Consider the following 24072-nt stretch of genomic DNA (forward strand, 5'->3'; position numbering starts at 1 on the left):
GCCAGGTGCTGTGGTTTAGAGCCATAATCCCGGCACTGGGGAGGCGGAGGCAGGGCCAAAGCTGGCGAACTCAAGCATCAGGACTCAGTAACCAGGCTGGCTGAGGATGGGCTGAAGAGAGAACGAGAAGATGCAGGGGCCGGAGCATGTGGTGTTCAAGACCCGGGTAGACTCTAGTGGGATCAGGCATGTAGCTTACGGGCCTGTAATTCTCTCTGTCACTGACACTGCCTTAAATTTCAAATTCTCCTGGGTCAGTCTGAGGTGGGGGATTACAGGCATGAGCAGCCAAATCAGGTGCCTCCCTACGTTGGGCAGATGGTGTCAGAGGTGAGAGCTCGGCTTCAGGTGGGAGCTTAGCCCGGCGACGCAGGCCTCCGATTATCAGCCCTCGGAAGCTCTTATGGTTCCAGTCCAGTCTTTTTATCTCCCAGGTGAAAATATATGGCCCCTGCTCACGTGGCGACAGCGGCCAAGCCTGTCCACTCCCGTCCACTCCCCACCACGTGCTCACTTCTCCCTAGCTTGTCCCTTTTTGTAACAAGATTACCGACAACCTGAGTCCCAGGCCATGTGCCAATAATCAATAAACTAAGATAATAAATACTAGGCACCTGCCATGTGTCAGGCACTGTTCTGGGTGCTAGGGCACACCCAAGAGATAGACAGGCAAGAGGCACGAGCCAATGAGCAGGCAGATGAGAATGAAGAGTAAATAAGGCCTTGGATAGCCATGTCCGTCCAGGGACGACCACGTGGCCAGAATCAACGCGAGCTACTTTGGGTGATCATAGAGCCATTTCGGGGAGACCTGACAGATGAAAAAAAAAAAAAGATGGAGAGGCAGAGCGTCCTATAGGAAACCAGAAAATGCACACGTTCTGCGGAGGGACCTGAGCATCAGAACAACAAATACAACAAATCAGGCTCCCTGGAGATGGGCTGGGAATGCAGAAGGGGCGGGGCCGGCGGCACACTGCCCTGCTGAACCCCGTGGTCCCGTCTACCGCGGCCTCCTTTTCTGTATCAACACTGAGGAATCTCACATGGCTCTTCCCACCCGCACAAAGCCACAAAGCTGACAGCGCTGTGGTTTCTGCTTCTGCCTCCCGCCTGGCACTTTCCCACAGCATCAAAGGCCTACCCAGCTATCCTGTGGGGGAACCCTCACTCACAGCAGCACCCTGTGTGGACCAGCCGCGGGTGTCCTGGAGAAATCGGAGGAGGTCATGCAGAAAGCCACAGACTGCAACAGCAGGGGCACAACGCTCTGACGTCCGGCGGTTAAGGTCCAGGACGACAGAAGAAACCAGTAATAAACTAAAGCGAAACAGCACACATGCCGGAGACCTTGAATCACCCAGCACCTGTAAAATGGGGGTGGCCACACCCCTTCCCATTGAAGCTCAGAGAGGCAGCTGCTGGGACCCCAGTTCCTCAGAGGCTCAAGAGAGGTATTTCCAAGTGTGGGTTTCTATTCTTCTAGACCCTAAAGACCCCATTCCTAGGCTCTGGCCATCAGAGGACTGCCGTAGCCAGACCATCCTCCTTCCCTTCCCTTCACTATTGTGGGACAGTATTGTCTACACCAAAGCCTCGGTGAGTAAAGGCAGGCAATCTTCCACACTCCAGGAGACCAAGGGTCTCCAGCAGGCCCCTGGCATCCAGAGGGCTTCCCGCCCCTCAAGAAATGACCACCAATCTCCAGAGCCTTCTTAGGAGCCAGACGTTTTCCTAAGACTCTCAACAGCTCCCGCAAATCTGTTCTTTCATCGGGCAACTTATATTTCGTTTCCTTTTGGGACCCAGCACTCCAAGGGTTCTAACACCCTGCAGCGCCAGGTCCCTAGCGATAGGTTCACTCACAGGCAGGCGGGGATAAAGGCTTCTAGAGATCCACGATCAGGTGTCAGCTGGACGCCAAGGGGCTCCCATTTCTAAGAGTCCCGGGCCCTCAACTCCCTTTACTGCATTGGTATCTGGATGACACGCTTCTGGAGCATAGATCCTACACCCATTCAGAACCCAGGAAATCGGGCGACTGCACGTCTCGGGTCTCAATGAGATGTCTGTCTCCTTCAAGTTTCCGGGTCTGAGTAACAAAACTTCACTCTTAATCTCAGAGGCTGTGGGGTCCAGAACCAAGTCACCAGATACCCCAAGCCCCACTGCACCCCTCACTGCTTGGGCTCTGGGGGTCCCAGCACCGCCTCAGCATCAGCCAGCATCTCATCTAGGGCTTGCAGCAGTACACCGTGCGCGGCACGGTAACCCAGCCCACCAGTTGCCGCAGCACCACCCGCGGGCCATAGGAAGGAGAGCGCGCCCAATGCGGCACCTCCCGCCGTGCCCTCACCGGCCCAGGACCCCAGCCTGGCCTCTACCTCGGCTCGTGTCACCGGGCCCGGGAAGCGCGTGCGCGTGGCCAGCACTCCAGGAGCCAGGCCCAAGGCGCGCTCACGTCGTGCCACGGCAGCGGGTTCGAGGCCTAGCGCGCGCCTCCACTCGGCCAGCTGTCCCCGGAGAAGCGCCACATCGCAAGCCCAGCCCAGCCCTGGTACCGGAGCTGCGGCCGCCGCCAGGCTAGCCAGCAGGGCTGGCCTCCACGCCCCTGCCCGCAACGCTGCCGCCTTCCTCCGCGCCGCCCGGGGACTTGCGGGTGGCAGCGCCAGCAGCAGCGCGCCGGCCTGAGCTGTGGGCAGTGAGCGCTGCAGCCAGGTCCCCAGGCTCGGGAGACCGCCGGGCCGCAGCGGGAACACGGGCGGAGGCGCCTCCTCCAGCACCTCCCACAGCTCATCCTCCGGGCTCCGAGAGGCAGTGCACCCCGAGTCCCCGATGCCAGCTTTCTTTCCTTCGCTGCGTGCATCCTCTGAGTTCCCATCGCTTGCACTCTGGGCCTTTTCTTCTTCCAGAACCTCGGGCGGATCTTCGCCCTGGCCATCCATGCGCACACCGACGAGTGGAGCATCTGGGGATACCAATGAGCGGACCTGGGCCCAGTTCTCCTCCGTGGGAGCCCCAGGGGTGACGAGGATCAGGGCATCGTAGTGGGTCGGGTGAGGGGTGACGGCAGGGGATGTGGCCGTGGGGCCCAGGGGAACGGTCCAGAGCACTACGTTGGGGCGCTCTGGAGCAGGATAAGGGGTGGGCCCAGTGGGTGCCGAGGCAGGCGCAGCACCTGGGTCCCCAGGATCCAATCCCAGCAGCATGTCCAGCACAAGGCCTACGTTGGCGGTGCCGGCCACCGCCAAGTCCAGCCGTGCACTGCCCAGGCGCTCCAAACCAGCGCGCACCCACGACAGCGCCGCCTCCAGGCCACCGGTCTCGAAGGCCTCACGAACAGCTTCCAGCTCTGCTGCGCCCAGCACCTCGAAGCCATCCTGGGCAGGAGGCAGGAGCCTGCGAGGAGTTGGGAGAGAGGGTTGTGGGAAAACGGTCAAAGGCAGCAGGGCTTTGCAGGAAGAGCTGGGCTGAACGAGCAATTCCTGAATCTCAGGAACTGAAGTAGAGAACTAAAGCATATAGAAAAAAGGCATAGCTGGCCTTGGTGGCGCACGACTTGAATCTCGGTGCTAGGGTGGCAGAGGCAGGCAGATCTCTGAGTTCAAAGCCAGCCCGGTGTACGGGGTCAGTTCCAGGACAGCCAGAAATACAGAGAAAAACAAAACAAAAAAAAAAAAAAAAAAGAAAGAAAGAAAAGAAAGAAAAGAAGAAACCAGGTGCGGCCGGATCATAAGATTAAGAGCGTTAAGAGAAGAGCTTAGGCCCCCCAGAGGTCTGGATCCCGCAGGTAAACTAACTTAGGGTCAGGTTTCCAACAGAAACTAGGATGAAAACCGCGTTCGGACTTTCCTCAGATACAGCCCTCAGGCTCAGAGCTTTTCCAATGATGCGCCGGGCAGGACACGTTTCCTACGGAGTGAGGCTTAGAGGAAGGCACAGACATAATGGCGATTTCAGTGTGGCCTACGGTGTTCCCAAGGGTGTATTCCTGAGGTGGGTGGTAGGAAGGGCATGTGAGGTGGACCGGTGAGGTTAACCGAACACGTGAGAAGCAGCTCTCCGACTGAGGCAGCCCCTTCCTGAGCCGCATTTTGAGAACCACGAAATGAGGCAGCTGGCAGGTGGGGGTGGGGGTGTGGAGTGAGAGCCAGAGGGAGGGCATGGGGGATGGAGGACTGGGGCGAGCAACCGGAAATAAAGCTCCTTAAATGCTAGGGGCTAGGGCAAGGAAGGATGGAAGGGGGGGTCACTTGAGAACCAAGCCAATGAAGGGGGGGGATACTGCAGAGGGATCACAGATGTCACAGAGACACGGAGTCCAGCATCTTGTCTGACACAAGTATCTGCATATATATCTGGGCTTCTCGAATTGTCACCAGAGAGGGGGCTTGTGATGTCAGAGTGCTTCACGAAATAGGACCTTTGTGGTGGGCCCTCCAGTTGACCCTTGACAGTGAACGCTTTAAATAAGAGAAAAGTGATCCTTGTTTATGGCAGAGTCTCCCTGATCTCAAAATCTGTGCTCATGGGCGTGGTGGTGGTAGTGGGGTGGGGTGCTATCCTAAGCAAATTAGTGGGGTATGGACCAATGGACAGCCAGTAAAGGCTTGCGTCTAACGCTCTAGGAACAGGGCTCGAGAACCTTAAAGACCTCATTAGCTGGGTTGGCCACCCCATCCGCAAGAACTGTCCCCTCACCTCTGCAGCGCCTCCGCCTGGGTCCGCAGCACCACCTGCAGGCGCTCCAGCTCCTCGCAGCGGTCACTGCTGCTGCAATCCGCCGGCAGCACGAAGAGAGGCGTAGCTCCTAAGCCAGCACTGTCCAGCAAGGCCGCAGTCTCATCCCGGGCCTGAGCTGCATTCTGGGACTCTCCAGGGCGCAGATTCCGTACAGCCAGCAGCGGGGTTCCTCTGGCCAGGGCGGCCCGCGCCGCCTCTCCCAGAGCTGGGGTCAAGGGCTGCTCGCTCCCCTCAGATCCCGGTAGCACCAATACCAGCAAGTTGGCCTCCGCCGCCCAGGGCCCTGGAGCTGCGGGTGGGCAACTCAGCTCACCCAGGAAGAGGCCCGGAGCCGCAGCTCTCAGGCTGGGGACTCCAGAGTCCGGCCGTCCATCGGGAATCTCTACTGTGTCTACATTCTTACCGCATAACGCGGCGATCAGGGCAGACTTTCCGGAGCCGGGAGGCCCCAAGAATAAGGCTGTCACGTCACCTTGAGGCAGAGGCATAGCTGGAAAGCAAGAGGCGGGGAAAGAAATCGGTCAGGGACTTTTTGTTTGCTTCTTTTCTAAGACAGCGTCTCGCTGTGCAGTCCTGGCTGGCTTGACATTTAAGAGGTCGATCTCGCCTCTGCCTCCTAGAGTGCTGAGATTAAAGGTATGCTCCACCACACGGTCAACACCCTTTCCTAACTGCTTCACTGTAGATTCAGATTTCAGCCCCCCCTGCCCCCCAGCCTGTCCTCTACTTCCATCCTCCAGTGTCACTCCTTCGGACTTAGAAACCCAAGCCCCAGGGCCTATTCCCTGGAGAGCCAGGTGTATGCCCATTCTCCAGACGAATGCATTTCTCTATTTTTTTAAAAAAGAAAAACAAACAAAAAGGAAAAAAAAAAGCCTCCAAAACCTGACTGCCAATCTCTCGGGAACTCGAAAATGGTCTTTCCCCTCCCCGTTCCAAATCACCAACCTAGCAGAGAGGTGGCACGCCTGGAGAGCCCCGAGGCCCAGCCCCTTAAGAGCAGCTGACGAGGCTGACGGGGCAGGAGTGTCCGGATTTAGAGACATCCGGACTCCTTCAGGTGGCTCTATACTGACGTCATTCCTTCGAAGACCGGCGGAGACACAGAATTTTTTGGCAGCCCTTTCTTTCTAGCTAAGGCTGTTTGGGAAAAGGCACAATAAAGCCCAGGCGCGTGCGCAGAAAGTTTTGGGGCGGTGCCTCACCGCGACCAGCAACCAATACGCCTGCGCAGTAAGTTAAGGCTTGTACGGCAAACCGGGACAGGAAGCAACGCGCCCACGCAGTAAGCTTAGCGTTGTACGGAGCACACAAGCAACGTCATCATCACGTATCCCAGTACAAAAAAGGACCTCTCCACTTGCCCTTCCGAGCACTCGGCTGCGGTGACTGTATTACTGCCGGACTGCAGCCTTGGACCTGACTCGGAGACAATGGTGGAGCAACAGGACCCGGAGATCACTGGCGTCTGGAGACTGGGGAAAACTATCCCGCTCTCCTCCCGGGGCAGAGCCGTGGCGACCGACTGTCAGGCGCAGCTAAGGGGCAGCCTTCTACGAGGAGGAAAGCAAGAGGCCACAGTGACCGTCAAGAACTAGGAGAGAGCAGAAGGCGGTGGGCAGGGGAGCAGCGAGATCCAGAAATGAGCGTGGGCGGCGGTGACTACGGGAGAAACCGGAATCAGCGTCAGAGGAGGAGGTCTCCTGGGAGAAGGCGGCCTCCAGTGTGAGCACCGCTGCTTGTACGGAGGTCGGGGTTAGGGTTGACACGTGAGGGACTAGAATGAGGCTGCTACGAAAGACCAAGGGTTGGGTTTCGCGAAGATGAGGTCACAGGGGCTTGAAGACCGAGATGTCTCCCATAGGAGGAGGCTGAAGCTTTTCTAGTGAGAGTGCGACCGGAGTTCAGTGTGAAAAAAATAAAGCGAGGCCCATTATAGTTGGTGATGCACGGGTAGCCTCGCCCACTTTTTTTCTTATCGGAACATCGCCCTGAAGAGACTGTAGAGGGCAGGCTTCTCCCAAGGGATGGAGTCCGGACAGCTCAGGAGGCGACCTCTGAGTACTGCCAGAAAGAGGGTATAGGTGCAGGAGTGACACTAAAGGGCCCTCCATATCTCAACGCCCCGCCCTGCTGAATCAGGTGGCTGCAGTGACCCCCTAGCTACCTGCCTGGAATGACCTCCTCTCACGATCAGAATGATTTGCTTTGAGCACACAGACAGAAGCAGGACATGTAGAGGAATAATGGGCTGCCAGGCGAGGCTTGGGCTGTGGGGTGTGACATTGTGACTGGGAATATCATTACCTGGAATGAGTCCCCAAGGTTCTTGTGCCACCTTTCCTCTAGACTTTCAATATGACTGCACTTGAGTTTCCCGTAGGAAACGGGTGCAGCACAGGCCGTGGTGGTAGCACACATTTGATCCCAGCGCTCGAGAGGCAGAGTCCGGCTATTCACTGAGGTTGAAGGCAGCCTGCTCTATAGAGCAAGTTCCAGGACATCCAGGGCTACACAGACAAATCTTGTCTTTATAAACAAAACAAAAGTTGGGCGGTGGTGGCGCACACCTTTAATCCCAGCACTTGGGAGGCAGAGGCAAATGGATTTCTGAGTTCAAGGCCAGCCTGGTCTAAAGAGTGAGTTCCAGGACAGCCAGGGCTACACAGAGAAACCCTGTCTCAAAAACAAACAAATAAATAAATAAACCAAAAAGGGTATCACACCTCACTTCCACGGGGCAGTTATGGAATTAGCTGTAGAAAAGGGGAAAGCTTGACTTTAATGAAATTTAATTTAAATTATAACATTTACTTTATAACTGCAGTGCCCCTAACTGAATGTTTCTTTGCCAAGTATGAACGACTATAACTTTGATGATCTCATTCGGTTCTGATGGTGGGCTGTGTGTCACTGTTCCCACAGCTGTAGTATCAGTGTCTCACAAGCACAGACCACAAGGAACTCACCTGGCTTGGACAAGTTGGGATTACCGTTCAGTTTTCAAAGCCCTGTATTTAAGTCAGGCAGTGGTGCAGTGGTGGTGCACACCATTAATCCCAGGACTCTGGAGGCAGAGGCAGTCGGACCTCTTGAGTTTGAGGCCAGCCTGATCTACAGAGTGATTACAGGACAGCCAGCCAAGGCTACACAGAGAAACCCTGTCTCAACAAACAAACCATAAAACCACCATCACCACAAGAAAAAACCAAAACCAAACAAACCAACCAACAAACCTTGTCTTTAAGACAAGTGGTGGAGGCTCGGTTCATATCTTTAATCCTGGCACTCAGGGAGGGAGAGGAAGGTGAATCCAGCCTGGTCTACACACTGAGTTCCAGGGCAACCAGGGCTGTTACATAGAAAAACCCTGTCTTGAGAAACCACCCCCCCCACACACACACACAATTTGGTGGTGCTCAGAACAAAATTCGGGGGGCAGAGAGATAGCAAACCCTGTTGCTCTTACACAGGTCTCAAGTTCAGTTCTCAACACCTGCATATTGGCTCACACCATACATAACTCCAGGTACAGGAGGTCCAATGCCTTCTGACCTCTGCAGGCACCAGGCATGCTTATGGGTGCACACACAAGTAAACAATAGGTCAAAAAGTAACCAAAATCAAGAATTTGTACATTGTAAGCAGGGGTGCTACCACTGAGCCACACCCCCAGCCCCTCAGTGGGGGATTCTAGGCAGGGACTCTACCACTGAGCCACGCCCCCAGCCCCTCCCTAGGGGATTTTAGGTAGGTGCTCTACCACTGAGCCACATACCAAATTTATTGGGTATTGCAAAATATACCATGTGGAAAGACCCAGGCAGTGTCCAAAGAGTTTATAGAACTGGTCTCGTGTCTGTGATCTTAGGAAGCATTCAAAGAAGAGGGTTATTAGTTAGGATCAGATGCTGCCACAAAGCAGAAGCATCCATGATTAGGTTTTTGGGTTGTTGTCCTGTTTTTCTGAGAGAAGGCCTCTAGTTAGGAGCAGTGCTACAGTGTCTACAATTAAACTGAGATAGCAACAAGGATCTTTTGACATGTTAGTCAGCTGTGTAGCCCTGGCTGGCCTATAGACCAGACTGACCCTGAACTCACAGAGGTCCACCTGTCTCTGCGTCCCAAGAGCTGGGACTAAAGCCATGCACCACCACACCTGGCAATGACTTATCCACAGTGCTGTCTGACCCAAGAGGGAGGGGGTGGGCTGAACCTGGGATTGCTACAGCAGCAATTCCTCTGTTAGCCAGTCACACTCAGGGCTTGCGGGGATTCCATCTTATCTCCCGTTCTTACCTTGCCTCTTGTTGCTGATCTGTGCAGTTGTGTCTGCTCCCTAGACAGAGGCAGAGGCCTAACTGTTGGGAACCAACAGGAGAGCTTGGCTTAACGCCCCCAGCTGAGCTGTTTGCACAGGTTTCTTGAGAGCAAAACATCCCGTGGCTTAGCTTGATTCCTGCCTTCCTGCCCGGTGTGGTACGGACTTCCCAGGTGCCTGACCTATGACTATAATTGATTTTTCCTGTTCCCTTCCCTGGCCTCTAGTATATATATTGCTGGTTTCTCAGTAAAAGGAGGAGGGGCATTCTCCTTGCAGAATGACTCGAGTCTGTGTTTTTTTTTAATCCCCCTAGGAATAAACTGCTTGAAGAAGATCTTCCTGCGTTGCATCATTCCTTGCTGGTAAGGGGGTGGTCACGACACCTAACAGTGTCAACTCCCAGATACCAGGACTGCTTGTTATTGTCTCAGGAACAGTAATCGCCACCATTGCAGCATTACAATGGTGTGGACCCATTTCCCGGCTGATGAGCCTTGTCCTTGCCTAGGAAATAAGATTCCACCCCTGTAGTGTGTTAATCACCACGCCACTGTCAGGCAGGCCGACTAGTCTCTAATATTGGGTACACCTCTTCATTTCACCACTCACATACAGCAGACCTATAGTGCTGTCCAACAGAAAGCAGTCGGGGAGGGGGGGTTGTTTTTGTTTTGTTTGTTTGGTTTTCTTTCTTTTCTTTTTGGTTTTTTGAGACAGGGTTTCTCTGTGTAACCCTGGCTGCCCTGGAACTCACTCTGTAGACCAGGCTGGCCTCTAACTCAGAAATCTGCCTGCCTCTGCCTCCCAAGTGCTGGGATTAAAGGTGTGTGCCACTACTGCCAGGGAAAAAGCAGTCGTTTTGATTACTGGTGTGGTTCCAAGGCCATAGGCCCGTCTTGGAGATTCCTTCTGGCCTTCCCTTCACCTCTTCCGCATCCCTCGGGCTGCCTGGAGGTTCTGCAGTGCAGCCACTGCCCCGGGTTTCAGTTATGTTGTATGAGCTAGAACACCAGAAGACTTTGTAGCCCAGAAGCGGCAGGGGCAGGATGGGGTGGGGGTGGGGAGCTCTTCATTCAGTTTCATCTCTGCCTGCTCCTCCCCCTCCTCCAAGGCCCTGTCCACCAGTGCAGCCACCGTCCGGGCACCAAGCCACTCTAGTCACCCACCAAGACCCAGTCCTCTTTTCTGAGGCAGAACCACCAGGTACAGGGTGCCCACACCACCCCTGGGCCCCTTGGACTACACCGAGTATGGTCTGGCCATTGCCCAGGAAGCAGGGCCCCATCCAGCATGCTGGGGGGGGGGGCGGGCTCTGAATAGATGTGAACCCTCTCTGCAGTAATGGGGTTCTGCAGCTGGGGGACCCACCATGCACTGGACACAGGTCTCCTGGAAGAACTGAATTATCCTGTCGGGAAGGCAAAACGGTGAGAATCACATCTGCAGTTTTTGGAGCACACAGGGCCTTCCCAGGAGCGGAGATAACAGATAAGTAGATGTGTTGAGAAAGCGAGAAGGGAAGATTACTCCTAGCTCCCCCATTCTCAGTTAAATAGCTTCAGATTCTGTAATCACACTTAATTTTTCCCAGATGGATGTCAGGGCTGCAGGAGGAAATCGCCCAGGCTCTGTACCCGAGTGGAGGCAGGGGAGTGGAGCACTGCTGGCTGGCATCGGACCTCTGGAGAAGGAGAAACAGGAGTGAGCTGGACCCTGAGCTACCAGGGGTAGGGCTCGCAGTTCTCGTCCGTCCGTCTCTTCCAAACCTATCCCAGCTTGCCCTGACTCTGAGGGTCAATGGTCTTGCAAAGTACTGCCCACTGCTGGTAGTTTACACCGTATGTGACTAATTTTGAGTATCATTCTAGTGAGAGGATGTTTGTATGCACAAATGAGGAGGCGTGACAAACCGACAACGAGGGGTGTCTAAACCCATACACCCATATTAACATATCTAAAGAGGGAGCCCTGGCTTCTGAGTGGGGACTGCCAGTGAACATATGGACATGGGAAGAAGAGCACAGAGGGCAGGGCTGGCCCAGCCCTGTAGACTTAGTTTGGAATCAAACAGAGATGCCTTCTGCTTTGTGTTGTGTTGTTGCATTTGGCCAACACTTGAGCTTTCCTGTGGAGACCTTGTTTTTTTTTTTGTTTTTTTTTTGTTTTTTTTTGGCTCTCCTGAAAGGCCAAGTGAAGAGCTTACACTGTCAACAGGGGCGGAGCGGGGTGTGTCCCTTGCCCTGGGAATGAGTCCCACTAAGCTTGTATTACTCCCCAAGGAATGTTCCAAAAGCCTACAGGTGAAATAGATGTGGTAGAAATGATTCCTGTTCTCAGATGTCAGTGCGACAAACAACACTTTTCCAGACTCTCTTGCAGCTGGCTGTGGCCTTGTGATGGACTTCTGACTAAATTCCCTGGGAAGGGTCCCCAAGTCTGGGAAAGAGACCTACCTTTCCTCTTCTCACCTGGAATGTGGACATAGGACCTGGCAATCTTTACCATTAAGACAAAAACAACACTGAATGGCAGAGCGGGCAAGCGGTGGTGGTGCACGCCTTGAATCCCAGCACTCTTAAGGCAAAGGCAGGTAGATCACTGTGAATTTCAGGCCAGCCTGGTCTATAGAAAGAGTTCCAGGACAGACAGGGCTACACAGAGAAACCCTGTCTGGAAAGAACAAAGATTGGAGAGGTGGGTCAGCGGTTAAGAGCACAGACTGTCCCCTCCAGAGGTTCTCAGTTCCATTTCCAGCAACCACATGGTGGCTCACAACCATCTGTAGTTGGATCCGAGGCCCTCTTCTGGCGTGTCTGGAGACAGCAACAGTGGACTCCTACACATAAAACAAATCTTAAAACAAAACAAAGAAGAAAGGTAAAACAAGTTAGCAGGAACCTAGGCCACTGTTACCTTCACAGAGCATTGTTATTATGTAACAGGGAAACAGAAATGCCATTGTAATTAAGTCGCCACTATTTTAGGTCCCTGTCCCATAGGAGAGAATTCACAGCAAAAAGCAGGCAGGCCGGCACAAACTAGGACCAGTTCCAGCTTGTTGCTTGATTTTCTAAATGAAGTTTTGAGATCACACTTGGACTCAATTGTTTACTGTGTGGCTATTTTCACTATGACAGAAAACCGAGAAGCTACCTCAGAGACTGCAGGACCTTCAACATTTGACCCTTCACAGTTAAGTACTGGCCAAGCCCTTGTCCAACAGCTGGCTTCACCTTCTCAGACCTACTTGAGTCTAGACAGCGATTCTCACATGGAAACTGCCACCCCAGGCTGGGGTGGGACGATGTGGAACAGGGTCACCATAGGGCTCCTTCGCCAGGCGTCAGAACCCAGTAGAGTGCAGAGCTCACCCCTGTGGTGGCAGTGCTGCTGGCCACAGACCACAGAACTCACAGCAACCCATTTTACGCTTTTGGGCGTTGGAAACCTGGGGACCACCATCAGTACCATTCAAAGTCTTGGGATGACATCTGAGGGTGGTGAGTAGTGCCAGGGGGCTGAGTGGGGAAACGGGAGAGCAGTCCTTTGGCCAGCACTTTTTCTCCAAGACACCAGTTTTATAGAAGTGAAGCCTTTCCTTCGGCACCTGAAATCCTGGCTTTGCCCTAGGTATTCTCCAGAACCCATAGAGCTGCTTCCTTAGCCCCAAACTGAGAGAGCAAATCTCCCAAGATAGTGGCTGGGCCAGGTACACTCCCCACACCCCTACTCTACTGTGTTCTGAGGTCTGGCAAACTCCCATGCAGCCACACCTGACTTCTGGCAGCTCCCCTTCCTACCACTACCCTAGGAAGGAGTTAAAGAACCCTAATTAAAGTGGGTTTTGCAAAATCCAAGCCTACTAGTGATGGCTGACCTTCACAACCTGGCAGCTCTGAGAAAGAAGTCTAGAACTGTACAGAACAACGTCGGTGTGCCGGGGAAGCCGTTTCCAGAAAACATCAACTCTGCCCACCCTGAATGAGTGGCACAGCCCTGCTGGTGCTGGCTGGATACTACCAGAACTCCAAGAGCAGACGTCAACGCTCTCCTCCACAGGCCCGCGCACGTGCTGAAAGTGGGCCAGTCAGCTTCCGTCCCTTGAGAGGCCTCATCAAACTAAGGAAGGGAGACCACTGGCCATCAGGGCTCTACACCTGCAGATGACATTAAGTGACCTTTAAAAGTGCTCCAAGCTGGGCGTGGTGGCGCACGCCTGTAATCTCAGCACTTAGGACGCTGAGGCAGGCGGGTTTCTGAGTTCGAGGCCAGCCTGGTCTACAGAGTGAGTTCCAGGACAACCAGGGCTACACAGAGAAACCCTGTCTCGAAAAACAGGCCAAAAAATAAAAAATAAAAAGTGCTCCAGGGCCCAATGGGACCATCTCGTGGAGTACACAGTGGAGAGCTGTCCCCTGCAAGTTGTCCAGAGAGAAATGGAACTCAGAGATTCTTAATTATGTGTAGGGTGTGTGTGAGAGAGAGAGGGGGGAGGGGGAGACGGAGGGAGGGGGAAAGAGAGAGAGAGAGAGACAGAGACAGAGAGAGATGGGAGGCCAGGCGAGACCTCAGATCTCTGGAACTGGAATTAACGGGCAAGTATAAGCTACTGACGTGGCACTGAACCCCATTCCCCCCATTCCCGAGGGCAGGCTCCCAGTGAGGGAGCCACTTTCCCATTAGACATCATCTGCACAGCCCAATTTAAAATGCGAAGCGCCTTTGCTGAGCCCGGGGCATCCAGGGGTGATGGAAGCAGGCATCGAAGGCCTCGAAGGCTCAGGGGAGACGACCTCTTCTTGACTCTTGTCCTGACCCTGGCCATGAGACTGTGCTTGGAACCCCAGATGTCCATTCCCTTTCCCTCCTTATTTTTTTAAAACAGTTTCCAGACAGGGTTTCTTGTGTAGCCCTGGCGATCCCCTCTCTGCCTGTTTCTGCCTCTGGAGTGCTGGCATTGAAGGCACAGGCCACTGCTGCCACACAGTGATCTCCATTTTCCAAGGAGGCCTGACCTCTGTGTCTTTTGAGGTATTACTCACCTTCCGTGGGTATGATGGTTGGTGTGGAGATCCCTAGTAGCTCCTGCAGGCCAGACCACCCTGTGAAGCACCACTCGGTGGTCAGAAAGTGCGCTCTGTCTCTTACTGGCCACCCGTGCCTCGTGTAGCAGTTATAAAATGGTCCAATGGGCTGGGATGTTATCACTTAGCATGAGCTAAGTACTGGGTTCAGTTCCCAATGCTGCATAAAGGTAGAAGCGTGTGCGTGTGTGTGCGTGTGTGTGCATGTGTGTGGAGCCTGCTCTTCTGGCTGCTTGTTCTCACCCGCCTGCTGTGTGGATCCATCCCTAGAGCGCTCACCCTTGACACCTTGCTCTGAGCCCGGGGTTGGCCTTCAACTCCTGCCTCAGCTCCAGAATGTTGGCATTACCGGGCTGCGTCACCATGCCCCAACTCCGTATTTTTTAAGGTTTATCTAAATGTGCACCGTGCTTTGTCTCCCCATCATGACACAACCCCCGGGGTCTGGGGCAGAGTTGTCAGTGCTTGTGAGATGTGAGTGGGGCTGGGTCCACCTGCAGAACCTCACAAAGGAGCCAAAGGCAGGAAAACACGCTAGAGAGCTGTTTGAGGAGAGCCCGGACACACGAGACCCTGTCTCAAAACAAAAAGCCAACCTGCTCTGTTCTCCCACTGACCGCCGTATCCCCCAGCTTCCTGGCCCACCCACCCCCGCCCCACCCTCTCGGAGGCTCAGTGAGTCAGCTGACTGAGTGCCGCACCCACACCCTTCACAAGAGGCACTGAGCCAAGCCTAGTCCACTGTGCGCTCAGATGGGCCTCAGGACGCTGCTGTGGTAATTAGGGTCCTATTCCTAGAGGCTCCTGGCTGCCAAGCTTCTGGGAGCCACATGTGGAAAGCGCCTCGGAGCTGAGCTTGGCAACGGAACGTGCGTGGTAAATGGTGGCTGTCATTATCATCAGCCTGCTGTTTTCAAAGAAGCTTTGGTGCCAAGCTCCTATCAATTAGTATTTCCTGTCTCTAAGCAGAAGCCTGGTTTCTTGTGTGTGTGTGTGTGTGTGTGTTGTATACATCTGCTGAGGACGGGATAGCACTCTCTAAACCCAGGCTGGCCTTGAACTCTCTCAATAACCTGTCGCGCCCTTTAGAGTGCTGGGATCCTAAGCATCAGTCCCGAGAAGGAATCACCGCATGCAGCCTCAGAACAGCCATAGTTCCAAACCTGTAATGGGGGTTGGGGAGTGACTGTTACCCTCAACCCCGGGCACCTCGTCCAATCCCTGGCAGCCACTCCTGCCTTCCTCCTTGTCCCAGGTACGCTCTGGCCTCGAACACTCCTGAGAACAGTTCGCACCCATGCACAACTGCCTCCTTCTAGGCAGGATTGCAAAAGGTGGAATTATACCTCTCTGGGGCGCTTTGAATAAGAATGGCCTCCCTGGGCTCTCACCAGGGAATAGTAGCCCTACTTAAAAAATTGGAATGATCTGGAGGTGCAGCCTTTGTGGGGGGGAAATGTGTTCCTGGGGCTGGGCTTTGGGGGGTCACGCCAGGCCCAGTGTGTCTTTTTCTGACTGCTTGTGGATCAGCGTGTAGCTATCACCCTTGTAGCAGTGCCATGCCTGCCAGCACGCTCCCTGTGACAATGGACTGAATCCTGGAGGCCAAAAAGCCAGCCTACAGTGAAATGCTCTCCTCGATAAGCGGTCCCTTGGGCACGGTGTCTCTTCACAGCAATAGGACAGGGACTAAGATGCACACCTCTCTACGACCGTTTACCCTTCTCTTGGTTTTTTCTACACAGCATTCCTTTTACTGTATCTTCAGTGTCCACGCCTCAGGGTCCATGACAGTCCTATAAAGACGAAGGTGTCATCATCTGAGCGGTCGAGAGACGGCTCACTGGTCAGTGCTTGCTGCTCTTACAGAGAAGCCAGTGGCTACCTCAGAACAGCCTGTAACTCCAGATCCAGGGAATCCGACGCCCTCGCCCTCTTGTGGCCTCCTTGATCACTACACACACAAATCTTACCGGTGCACTTCCTACACTTAACACAAGGGGAGGTACTCAAAACTATTGATTAGCTATCCAGTGCTGAAGAGGTCATGCCAATCAAGGCACTGCCACAGGGCTGGGGAATGGCCACCAGGGTCACATTGTTCCTGGACTCTGACTCCATAGACACACGGCCCTGGGCCAGGCTCTAGACACCTAAGAGGCACAGGGTGGGCTGCCTACCGTGCTAATGGCACTCCTCTTTGCAGGGGGACCAGGTGATGTGGTGGTAGAACACTGGAGGCCTTCAGGACCCCACAATCTGCCCAGAGGGGCTTGACTAGCTAGGCCTTCCTAGTCTTTTTTTTTTTAAACACGTTATTTATTATATGTAAGTTCACTGTAGAACACTTCAGACACTCCAGAAGAGGACATTGGATCTTGTTACGGATGGTTGTGAGCCACCATGTGGTTGTTGGGATTTGAACTCAGGACCTGTAGAAGAGCAGTCAGTGTTCTTAACCGCTGAGCTGTCTCTCCAGCCCCCTCCTTCCCAGTCTTCTTTGCAGTTGACTACAACCACGTAACTGACTTTCCAACAGAGGCACTGGGTAGGGGTAGGGGGACTGGCCTATGCAACTGGCAGGCAGCAAGGTCCCCTGCCTAGCTCTTGACAGCACAGATGAGTGGGGATGGTTTCCAGCTTCACGAGTGGCCGGAACCCCAGAACCTTTAAATAAATATGGTGGCTCTGTAGGGCTGATTCTAGGGCTGAAGCAAAAGACACAGGTTTAAAGTCAAACGAAAGTGCTGGGCTGTGGCTCAGTTGACAAAAGTGCTTGCCTAGGTAGCATGCTCAAAGCTCTGGGTTCAATCCCCAGCAGCACACAGGAGCTGGAGGCAGCAGAGGGATACTGGTGTAGGGCGTTCACGCAGCTCAGTCACAGTCACGCAGCTCAAACACACAGGGCCAGCACACAGAATCTGGCTTTTATTCGGCCCTTCACATGTCTACCGCTAAGACAACACAAACGGGCGGAACCCCAGCCCCCAGTCCAGCCTCCTCGGCCCTGCTCCCCCTACCCCTCTAGCAGGTCTCTGGAGGCCCCGCCTACACCTCGCCCCGGGCATGCAGCATGAAGTGCCCATGCAGCTCCCCGAGGTTGTCAAAGGAGTCCTCACACTCCGTACAGTGGTAGGTGCCCCCCTCCTCCTCTTCCTCCTCCTCCTCCTCTTCATCCCCATCCCGCCCTACTGGCTGATTTTCCCCAGTGCAAGACCGTTCCTCCTCTTCCTCCCCAAGAGCCCTGCTCTCAGGGGCTGGGGCTTCTTGGGTTGCTGTTGCAGGGCAGCAGAGTCGGCAGGGCGGGGTGCCCGGTGGGGCCTCTCCCAGTGCTGATCGGCCACAGAGCTGGCAGGGCTGTGCGGGTGGGCCGGCAGGCTGGGTCGCTCGGGGGGCTCGGCGGGACGGGCCGCCCCTGCCCCCACCCATGCGCTGTTTCACCTTATAGCCAGGGTCATATTCGGGGTCATCAGTGGTCTCCTCTTCCTCCTCCTCCTCCTCCTCAGAGTCGGGCTCTGAAAGAGTGTATTCAGAGTCAGAAGAATGCTCCGGGCCTGTTGGGGCAGGTAGGAGAGACATGGCATCAGGGCTGTGCCCAGCTCTGCCCGAGCCCCATTCAAGCTCACTGTGGGCAGGACAGCTTGGCACAACACAGATGCGATGTGTCTACACGACTAGCAAGTGACTAGCTGGAAAGATCTGCGTCATCCGCCAGCTGTAAAGACAGTATCAAGGAGGCTGAGGCAGGAGAATCACTGCAAGCTCTGGCTTAGAGAGAATGAGATCCTGTCTCAAAATAAATCAGACAGATGGGCATCAGGATGGGGTGGACGACAGAGACAGTGCACGTGTGCTCACCCGGCGCTTACGGCAACACCTGGACCACCGTGGCCGCGGCTCTCACCTATGGGCAGACGGCGGCAACGGGCCCGCCTAGACCATTCCAGAAAGACAAACATCAGAATCAGGCAGCTGGGCAGCAGACACGAAGGTCTGTTCCGGTTGGTTTGGCGTCAGTGCTGCTGATTTAACCATTTGCCATCTCACTTCTAGACAGGGTCTCTCACCGAACCCAGAGCTCAGCAATTTGACCACTCTGACAGGCCTGTCTGTGCCTTCCAGCGTGGCAGTCCAGGAACAGAGACCACACACTATACACTAGGCCTCTATTTGGGTGCTGGGGAATCCAAACTCCTGTATTCATACCTCCACGGCAAGCATTCTTCCTAAGCCTTTTCGTTTGATTTGTTTTTTGAAGGCAGCTTCTCATGTAGCCTAGGGCTGGCTTTGAACTCCTGATCTTCCTTCCTGCCTTCACCTCTCAAAAGCTTGATTACAGATGAGCAGTGGTGGCGCATGCCTTTGATCCCAGAACTTGGGAGGCAGAGGCAGGCAGATTTTTGAGTGGGAGGCTAGCCTGGTCTACAGAGTGAGTTCCAGGACAGCCAGGTCTACCATGTCTGGGGGAGGGGGCGGGGGAGCTGGATTACAGGCCACACTGCTATACTTGGCCTTTCTTTTTTGAGACAGAACACATGCACGCACACACACACACACACACACACACACACACACACGCGCGCGCGCACATGCACACGCACACACAGACACACACGCACACATACACACACACACACACACACACACACACACATGCACGCACACGCGTGCTTGTATCCCATGCTGTCATCTCATCATCACCCTGCCTCAACCTCTAAGTGCTAGGTAGGATTACTGATAATTCCCACCTCAAGTCAACCACAATGCTCCATTTCAAGTACAGCTACGTGTCTGTAATTTGAGGAAATCAAAGCACATATGGATGAGTGTGATCTAAAAACATGATCAAGGGCTGGCAAGATGGACCAGTGGTCAGGGAGCTTGCTGCCAAGCCTGACAGCCTGAGTTTGGTTCCCAGGACGCAGAGGAGAGGACAGAACCACCTCCCAGGAGCTGTCCTGTGGCCTCCCCTCCAGATGCCACGAGAGTACGCCCCTCACTAAACCAATCAATAAACTAATGAAAGCATTTAAATGGGAACACGGGAAGTGACAAGGACACGGGCAGCTGCTGTGGGGCTCCACGGCAGAGGGACTTGCTTGGTCCAGCCCAGGGGACTTGCTTGGTCCAGCCACTCTGACAACGCCTGCTGGAAGAACCCCCTAGGCTGCAGAAGCAGTCTCCCTCTGCTGAGTGCTCCTGCAGCTCACAGTGGGGTGTTTCTGCCCTGCTCTTATTACTAGGGCGGGGTAGACAGGTGCCAGGGGCCATTCCTCACCCGTCCTCACCATCACCACGGACTCCTTGCTGCCTCAATACCACAGGGGCGTGTCTACCTGCCCTTTCTGCAGACCAGGCTCCAATTCTGTCTTTGGGCTCTGCTCGGTGCAATGCCGGCCACTGGGCCACAGCAGCGCCCCCAGTGCCGCCCTCACCCTGCCTTAGGTTTCTCTTGCAGTCCAACGAACTGCACAACAACTTGTACTCGTGTTTCTCCTTGTCCCCAAGAGAAGCGATGACTCATGTGGTGGCCCTGATGTCCAGGACCCTGTGCACCCCACATGTTGTCCCCTCCGCTACTGGTGCTCAGCCCTGCCTTTCCCTTTAGGCCCCAGGACAAATGTCCCTCTTTGGTAAGCCACCCTCGACCTCCTCATCCTAGAGGGCCAGCCATATTTCTACTGCCCTCCCACTGTCCCTGTGAGCCCCAGGGCTGTGACGTGGATGCCCAGGCCCCTCCCAAGCCCAGAGCAGGTGCTAAGTGTCCAATGTGTCGCTCTGCCACTGTCTGCCACTATGTCCGCTGACTCCAGGACCCAGCACAGGTAATCTTCTATGCTAGTCACTGCTTTGAAGGCCCTGACTACTGATGCTCCTATCACTCTCCTAGAGCCTGTGGTCTTCTGGGCCCCAGTATGTCTCCCTCATCAGCCTGGGAACCCCCTAAGGGCAGACTTGATCTCGGGGTTCTCACCGGCAGTCTAGCAGAGAACAAGCGGGTCAGAACTGAAGGGGAGCCCAGGCTCTGAGCGCTCTCCTCCAGGCCTCTTCTACTCCTCCCTGTGAGGTGAGGGCCAGTTCTCCATTCCACCAGCAACTCTAGCTACTCTGTGAGGCCCAGTAAAGCGTCTCTTTGGGCTTCCCTACTCTGCCAACTCAGGCAATTACCTCCATCACCTAGGCCTGAAGACTCAAGGCAGGCCCAGGGTGAACCCGCTCTCCTCCTCAGCCTTGCTGAGTCTGAGTGGAGCTAACTAATTCCACTTCTGAGAGTCTCCGGCCTTGTGCCAGAGCCCCCCACCTTCTCTCAAGTCTGACCTCACCAGTGCTTCAGGGGCCTCAGGTATCTCTGCACTATGACTTCACGGGATGGCTTGTGACGAGCCATCTGGTTGTTGTCCCTGGCTACCAAATCTTGGATGTTCACCATGACTTCCCGGCACTCAGCCCCTTTGCACCCGCCATGCACTCTCCATCAAAGAGATCCTCCAAACGCAGCATGACTCCGGCATCCACTGGGCCCTCAAAGCCCACCGCAGCGCCCGGGGTTCCCGTGGCTCCCACAGCTCTGGCATCCACTGGGCCCTCAAAGCCCACCGCGGCGCCCGGGGTTCCCGTAGCTCCCAGGGCTCCCACGACTCCCACAGCTCTGGCATCCACTGGGCCCTCAAAGCCCACCCCAGCTCCTGTGGCTCCCACATCTCCAGCTTCCTTGAAGATCACCAAAGCAGTCGTGCCCACCAGCTCTCTGGCGCATCCTAAGTCCCCTAACCCGCTAATGAGCCCCAGCAGTTCTAAGTCTGCCAGAGCAGCAGGTGCCAAGACAGCCCCTTCCACCCGGCCCAGCAGCAGGTCCCAAGGCCGGAGCAAGACCAGAACATCTAGTCAGGTGAGCACTGCTACCAAGGCCAGGAAGGCCAGCAGGGGCAGGAAGGGAGGCAAGACTGCAGCTGTGGGACAGTATCAGCAGAGAGACACACACAGTCGGGGGCGAACGCCAGGCAAAAGGGGAAGTCAGAACTCCAAGGGATCCCCCAACAGGACCAGCACCCCTAGCAGGAAGAGAACCCATTCCGCCAAACCAGGTGTGGCCAAGAAGGCGAGGACCCCCACTTCCCGCCGCAGAGACAGTAGAGGCAAGAGTTATAGCCGACCGAGAACCAGCACCCATGAGAGGAAGGGCAGCTGGCTCAGAGACAGGCACAGGACAAAGAGCCCCAAGGTGCGCGGAGCCGCAGACACGCAGCGCGCCAGCTCTAGGCTTCCCGCAATCCCTAGCAGGGCCAAGAGCCACAGCCCAAATAGGACAGTCTTCAAGAGCTTTATCAAGTCTCCGGTGGTGACCAGGAGAGCCAGGAGCTACACCCAGGTGACTTCCCCCATCAGGGAACAGACTCACACCCTGACTGATCTGACGCACACGTCAGGCACGGTCAAGAGCTACATGCAGGCCAGAAGCCACAGCAGGACCCAAAGCCTCAGCCGCTCCAGGACCCCTAGCAGGACCCGAAGTCACAGCCGCTCTAGAACCCCCAGAAGGTCAAGAAGTCACAGTCGCAAGAGGGCACAGAGCCAGGAGAGAAGTCACAGCTCCAAGAGAAATCGCAGTAGGGCAAGAAGTCGTACCCGGAGGGGCACGCCCACCCAGATGGGGCAAAGCCAGTCGAGCAACCACAGCCAGGAGAGAAGTCACAGCCCACGGAAACCTCAAAGGGAAAGAAGCCAGGTGTGGTCTAGGACCTCTAGCGAGGAAAAAAGCCACAGCGGGTCCAGAAGTACCAAGGAGAGAGATCACAGCCGCTCAAGAGCCACCAAGAAGGGTCACAGGAAGTCAAGAGTGTCCAGTTCTGAGAGCGGGAGCAGCCGCTCTAGAAGCCCCAGCACAGACGTGGCCCACAGCCCGTCTCTAACTCCCATCAAGAAGAGAGCCCGGAGCAGATCCAGAATCTCCAACCAGGAGAACCAGAACAGCCACTCTAGAACCCACAGCCACTCTAGAACCTCCAGCAAGGACAGAGAACCCACCCAAGACGCAACCCCAAAGAGCCTCCATGGGGAGGCGTCTCCCACCAGGACCAAGACTTCTGGTCCGAAAAAAGCTGGTGACAAGGCCAGCGGCCATTCCCCGACACAGCTCCCCAAGGAGACCCAACCCAAGGAGGCCAGTCTTGTCAACACTGCTACTTCTAAGGCCACCTCACCTGGGGAAAGGTCTTCATCTTCTTCCTCCAAGCTGGCGTAGCCTCCAGTCTCAGTGGGCTCACGGGTCTCTGTCATGGCGGGGGGGAGGGGACAAGAGACAGGAGCAGAGCAGCGACTGGGCAGGGTCCCTCCCCGGCCAGCTCTCTCGCGGTCACACCTCCAGCCACACGCTCCTCTAACACAGGATGTTGGCAGGTAGAGAGGGAAGCTGGACAGGGGGAAAAGAAAGGCCTGCGGTGACTCAATAAATTTTTACATAACACTTGTCCCCATTCTAAGACCACTGTGTGCTCAGTGCTGGGTGGGGGTGGGGCAGAGATAGCCTCTCTTCTGTCTTGACTTTGTACAGAGCCTCAACTCGGCAGATCCAAGAGGCCTTGACTTCCAGTTGTCTGGGCAACAGCCTGTCTTGTGGTTCTTACTCAGTGAGATAGGCAAAGAAGACATCCCAAGTTATTTAAAAGTAGGTATTGGCATGGTCACCAATCATAACTAAGTGTCAAAAAAGAGACCTGTGTCAGAGACGTTAACCCTTTAGCTGTAGGGAGGTCTGGGGCTGAGGAGGGGAGAACTACCAGGAAGAAGGGTCACAGATCATTGACTATTAAGAACATAGAATACTTGGTACAACTGAGACACCAGTTAGCCTGGAAATGTTTTAAACTGTTCTGTTTTTATGAGACAGGGTTTCAAATACCCCAGGCTGACCTTGGATTCCTGGTGCTCTTAGTTATAGCTCCCAGATGCTAGAGATGAAACTGGGGGGCTTCAGGCTTGCTAGGCAAACTATCCACTCCGCCAGCGGAGCCGGACCGATGCCCTTCCAGTTGTGCTTGTTTGAAACCAGACACCGTGTATCCCAGGCTGGCCTCGGGCTTACTAAGTAGCCTCAGATGACCTCGGATTCCAGATCTTCCTGCCTCTCTCCCTCCCAGTGCCAGGATCACAGGAACATCACCATGCCTGGTGTGTTTGGGCATAAACCGACTTTTGTAAAAGTCAGCCTTGCCTAGGTTTGAACTCACATCTGTCATTTTCTGCCTATTGCTTCAAACAGGACCCAACTTCTCTTGTCTGTTTCCTTCTCAAGTCCAGGCCTTGATTGGTACACTCTGAACCACACAGAGACAAGCTCCCTTGAAGCTGAGGAGGAAGGAAAGAGACCTGCAGGCTGTCCAGAGCCCAGGATACACTGCTCACCTCACGGCACTGGTGGTTGAATAAGCATGGCTTTGAATATAAGTAGGCAGTCTACACCTACAATCGAGCCCCCAGGCTGGTGAACTGCAGTCTAAGGTCATAGCTGGCTACATAGAATGGGAGGCTAGGATGAACTTAATGAGGCACACTGTCTTAAAAGTTCCTAGAATCCACTCCCTTGCTCCTCTCCAGACCTCTGGGGGGGGGGGGGTTGTGAGGGTAGGGCAATGACAGGCCTTTTATAGCCAGAGGGGCGGGGTCCTAGTTCATCCTTTTCTGTTTCCCATCTGGAATTCTCTCCTTCCTCTTTGTGGATCTGGAGAGTTCATTTTCACCTTTGCGAAGCTCACCTACAAACATCTATACTGCTCCTTGGCTCCAACAATCCCTGTTTCTTTCACTGCACATATTTCTTCTTCCTACTGCACCGTGAGAGGACCCTGGAAGCCCAGGCAGTGTAAACAACCACAGTATGGTTTCCTCTCTCCTTTAGACTCTTGCTACACACACACAGTCCAG

General features: G+C 54.7%; 3 protein-coding genes and 1 long non-coding RNA gene across 5 annotated transcripts; 2 read left to right on the forward strand and 2 right to left on the reverse strand.

Moving 5' to 3' along the window:
- Positions 1-821: 821 nt before the first annotated feature.
- On the reverse strand, positions 822-6052 carry Irgq (immunity related GTPase Q). Its single transcript, XM_052169388.1, has 3 exons — positions 5692-6052; positions 4702-5233; positions 822-3399 (listed from the first exon to the last, which is right to left on the reverse strand). Exons 2-3 carry the CDS (start codon positions 5229-5231, stop codon positions 2178-2180), a joined length of 1752 nt encoding a protein of 583 aa, XP_052025348.1. The 5' UTR covers positions 5232-5233; positions 5692-6052; the 3' UTR covers positions 822-2177.
- A 3328-nt stretch (positions 6053-9380) lies between these two features.
- LOC127673679 (uncharacterized) lies at positions 9381-11189 on the forward strand. The gene is made up of 3 exons (XR_007975231.1): positions 9381-9429; positions 10179-10270; positions 10452-11189. It is a non-coding gene; the product is annotated as an uncharacterized LOC127673679 (long non-coding RNA).
- A 5689-nt stretch (positions 11190-16878) lies between these two features.
- Positions 16879-22442, reverse strand: Znf428 (zinc finger protein 428). 2 transcript variants are annotated; one of them, XM_052169461.1, is made up of 2 exons: positions 22353-22442; positions 16879-17705 (listed from the first exon to the last, which is right to left on the reverse strand). In XM_052169461.1, exons 1-2 carry the CDS (start codon positions 22426-22428, stop codon positions 17200-17202), a joined length of 582 nt encoding a protein of 193 aa, XP_052025421.1. In that variant the 5' UTR covers positions 22429-22442; the 3' UTR covers positions 16879-17199. The 2 variants fall into 2 exon arrangements, with proteins under 2 accessions (XP_052025421.1, XP_052025431.1); XM_052169471.1 differs by having other exon boundaries at positions 16879-17666; positions 22353-22435.
- On the forward strand, positions 20615-22393 carry Srrm5 (serine/arginine repetitive matrix 5). The gene is made up of 2 exons (XM_052169399.1): positions 20615-20749; positions 20825-22393. The coding sequence occupies exons 1-2, from the start codon at positions 20615-20617 to the stop codon at positions 22391-22393; spliced, it is 1704 nt and encodes a 567-aa protein (XP_052025359.1).
- Positions 22443-24072: the final 1630 nt, after the last annotated feature.

The sequence above is a fragment of the Apodemus sylvaticus genome, chromosome 1, assembly GCF_947179515.1.
Source record: "Apodemus sylvaticus chromosome 1, mApoSyl1.1, whole genome shotgun sequence".
In the NCBI taxonomy this organism is placed as follows: Eukaryota; Metazoa; Chordata; class Mammalia; order Rodentia; family Muridae; genus Apodemus; species Apodemus sylvaticus.